General features: G+C 40.4%; 1 protein-coding gene across 1 annotated transcript; it reads left to right on the plus strand.

The window, feature by feature from the left end:
* The first annotated feature begins 272 nt into the window (after positions 1-272).
* On the plus strand, positions 273-3275 carry znf648 (zinc finger protein 648). The gene is made up of 2 exons (XM_056246225.1): positions 273-485; positions 940-3275. Exon 2 carries the CDS (start codon positions 959-961, stop codon positions 2438-2440), a length of 1482 nt encoding a protein of 493 aa, XP_056102200.1. The 5' UTR covers positions 273-485; positions 940-958; the 3' UTR covers positions 2441-3275.
* Positions 3276-3590: the final 315 nt, after the last annotated feature.

Consider the following 3590-nt stretch of genomic DNA (forward strand, 5'->3'; position numbering starts at 1 on the left):
CTATCTTGGATGAGTTAAATGCAGAGGACAAATTCCGAGTATAGGTTACCATACTTGGCCTTCACATGTTACTTAAATGGCTTGTACTTTTAAAAATATTGGGAATGATTGCATCATACTTTTGCAACAGACTATAAAAAAAAAAAATTAAAAAAAAGCAATACTCTATAGTGGTTAAATATAATCCTAGTGGATTGTAATCACATCTATGTATGTATGTTATGTGCTGTTCCCCGGGAAATATCTTGTACCTCACGCCTGTCATGGGTGAAAGGGTCACTGAGCTGATCTTTCCCGACAGCAAATGGTTTTGCGAAAGTGCTGACCACTGCCAGAATATGTTGCACTCCCCCATGTGAAGTAAGTGTAACTGTGCTCTGGCTCCTCCTATGGTATCCTAAACGTCTGCCTAAAATCCACCATAAAGAGGAAGTGCATTAATTGCTCTCTTTGAAATCAGCATTGGTGGACTTGTTGCTGCCAAGGTAAGAGACTCTTTGCATGTGTAGAATAGTTGAACGTTTCTTTGGAGTGCACACTATGCACTCTGACAGCTGAGAATAAAGTCTTGTTCTTTGCTGGCTCAGGACTGCGTAACTCTAAGATCAAGACGATCTACTGGATGCTCTCCCAGTTAATATAATTTATACTGGATATCATCATTACTCTCAAATCCAGAGTTAATTCGTAGCCTAAAATAAGGCAAACAAGAGCCTCTTAGAATTGAACCTGCTGTATATGCAGTTTATATAATAATTTCAATTATTTTATAATGTTATTTGATGTTTAAAGTATTGTCTTTACATTTCATCCATTTTATAAAATTGAGATCAACTGTATTTTTAATGATATTATACTGTATATAAATCTGACAACTAAACTTATTAATTATGTTTGGCAGGCATTGCAAACATTGATTATTTATATTGGCTAATAAAGGTCAATGCACTAAACTACAATGGCTAATATGAATGACCTGTGGAATCCAGCAGCTTTAAAAGATAATGCCTACATATCAAAACGAAGTATTAGAAAGATTCTCATCAGCAAGAGGCATTATCTGCCTAAGGAGAGTAACATTGCTGACACCATGAAAATGAGCCTTAATCTACATACTGAAGAGGATATCAGCACTTCTACTTGTTGCGATGAAAGAAAAAACAATAAGACGAGAATCCAAGAGATGATTACTAAGAATTCAAGAACTGAAGCTTCCTGCCACCTTCATGTGAAAAGTTCTGAACGATCCTCCGGAAAGGAAAGGAGAGTGGATGAAGCTGACGTGGAGGTTGAGTCTGCATCTGATCATAATTCCCAACTGAATCATGAGCGCTTGGTAGCGACCAGCATCACCAACGTGAATGTGAAACAGGAGATGGATATCACTACTCCATGTGAACTGGCAACAGTTCCAAGAAATCAGCATGAAGCTGCGGTGGATGAATGTGAGTTAGAGGGAAATGTAGCGGACAACCTGAAATCTTCACAGAAGCAGGTTTTAAAAAATCAGGTAGTGTTTGCGACCCTTAAGAAGCGAGGAATGGAGGGAAGCACGGAAAACCGTCCACACAAGTGCACTTACTGCAACTGGGCTTTCAAAAAGTCCAGCAACCTGTTGAGCCACATCGATACTCACCGCGGTCTTAAACCGCACGTTTGTGACATGTGCGGGAAGGCATACTCGCACCAGGGGACTCTTCAGCAGCACAAGCGGCTGCACACGGGCGAAAGACCTTACCAGTGCCCGTTTTGTGAGAAAAGCTACATTTGGTCCTCTGACTTCCGCAAACACATCCGAACGCACACCGGAGAGAAGCCATACATCTGTGAGGAATGCGGCAAGGACTTTGTGCGCTCCTCTGACCTGCGGAAACACGAGCGCAACATGCACACCAACAACAAGCCGTTCCTCTGCAAGCAATGCGGCAAAACCTTCAACAAACCCCTGTCTCTTCTCCGCCACGAGCGTACGCATTTGGGCGAGAGGCCATTTGTTTGTCCGGAGTGCGGGAAGGCGTTTGCCCTGGCCAGTCGCATGACAGAGCACAGGAAAATCCACAGCGGAGTGCGTCCCTACACCTGCTCTATTTGCTCCAAAGGTTTCACTAAGTCCTCCAATCTCGCCGAACATCTCACAGTTCACAGTGGAGTGCGGCCACACAAGTGCTCAGAATGTGGGGTTGCATTCGCCATGGCGTCCCGACTGGTGCGACACCAGCGTATTCACGCAGCTGTGCGGTCTTACTGCTGCCAGCGGTGCGATATGCCGTTTGGCCACCTTGCAGCACTCAAGAGGCATGAGAAGCAGCATGGGGAAGGCATGATCTTTGTATGTGGGCAGTGCAGTAAATCTTTCCCTCAGGATTCCCTGCTCACAGAACACATGCAGAGCCACGCTAATGCTAAAACTTGCGTTCCTACCCATTTCACACTGAAGTAACTGGAAGATTGTAAGTTAGCCTGGGTTATTTTCTATCTATCTATCTATCTATCTATCTATCTATCTATCTATCTATCTATCTATCTATCTATCTATCTATCTATCTATCTATCTATCTATCTATCTATCTATCTATCTATCTGTCTATCTGTCTGTCTGTCTGTCTATCTATCTATCTATCTATCTATCTATCTATCTATCTATCCATCTATCTATCACAATTCAGCCATAACAACAGTTATATATTTAGCTAGAATTTAAAAACAATTTAAGACGTATCTATTTTTACAAGTGTTAAATGCAGGGAATGGTGGGGACCACCGTCGAAAGGCTTGGATTTCAAATAAATCACTGTGTAAATTCCTAGCAAAAAAAACCCCCACTGTAAACACACTGGTGAATCATTTGTAACATGTTAATGGCACTTGATGGCCTCTTGTCGACCAAGGCAGACTCTGTGTGTGTGTGAGAAACAGAAAGTAAGGTGGAATATGTTGAATTCTCAGTGGTGAAACAAGCATAGTGCTATTTTAAGTTTCAAGATATGTTGTTAAAAGCTATAAGATATTACTATGTGATATAGTACTATTTTTTGGTATGAAATGTATGCAGCAGGGAAACATGTATTTTGATGTTGGTACATGTTATATGATGAATCAAATGAATTATAAAACTGTTACCTCTTCTTTTATGCTGCTAAAATCACTGACTTAAATGAGATTATGTGTTGTATAATATTGAATATGAATGTCATTACCATTACAAATAAAAATGCTTTTTTTTTCATTACAAAATGTCACACCAGACAGACTAAATAAAATCGAGTATTATTTAGGATTCATGTCATTTTTATGTGTGAAATGTGGTTTTGGAGACACAAGATGGTATTGGAAAAGTGATTTATTCCTGTTGTTGGCTCTGTATGTCTCTCTTGAGGACTCGAGACCTAATTCCCCGAGTGCCACTTCTGGTAACATTTGTCGCTTTGCTGCCAGACCTGCGCACTCATGGTAAAAGAAGATGGTATTCATCTTGTCAAATTCCACTGTCCTGCTTTGCAACAAGAGATGTTGGCTCATATTTCCATACTTTTAGTTGTAATTTATATGACTAAGTATATTTTAGTCATTAATAAAAATGCATTGACGTA

The sequence above is a fragment of the Rhinichthys klamathensis genome, unplaced genomic scaffold (assembly GCF_029890125.1).
Source record: "Rhinichthys klamathensis goyatoka isolate OS25496 unplaced genomic scaffold, OSU_Roscu_1.1 h1tg000036l_1, whole genome shotgun sequence".
NCBI lineage: Eukaryota > Metazoa > Chordata > Actinopteri > Cypriniformes > Leuciscidae > Rhinichthys > Rhinichthys klamathensis.

Coding starts and splice junctions, on each gene's coding strand:
- znf648 (XM_056246225.1), top strand. CDS start 959: ATGGCTAATATGAATGACCTGTGGAATCCAGCAGCTTTAAAAGATAAT.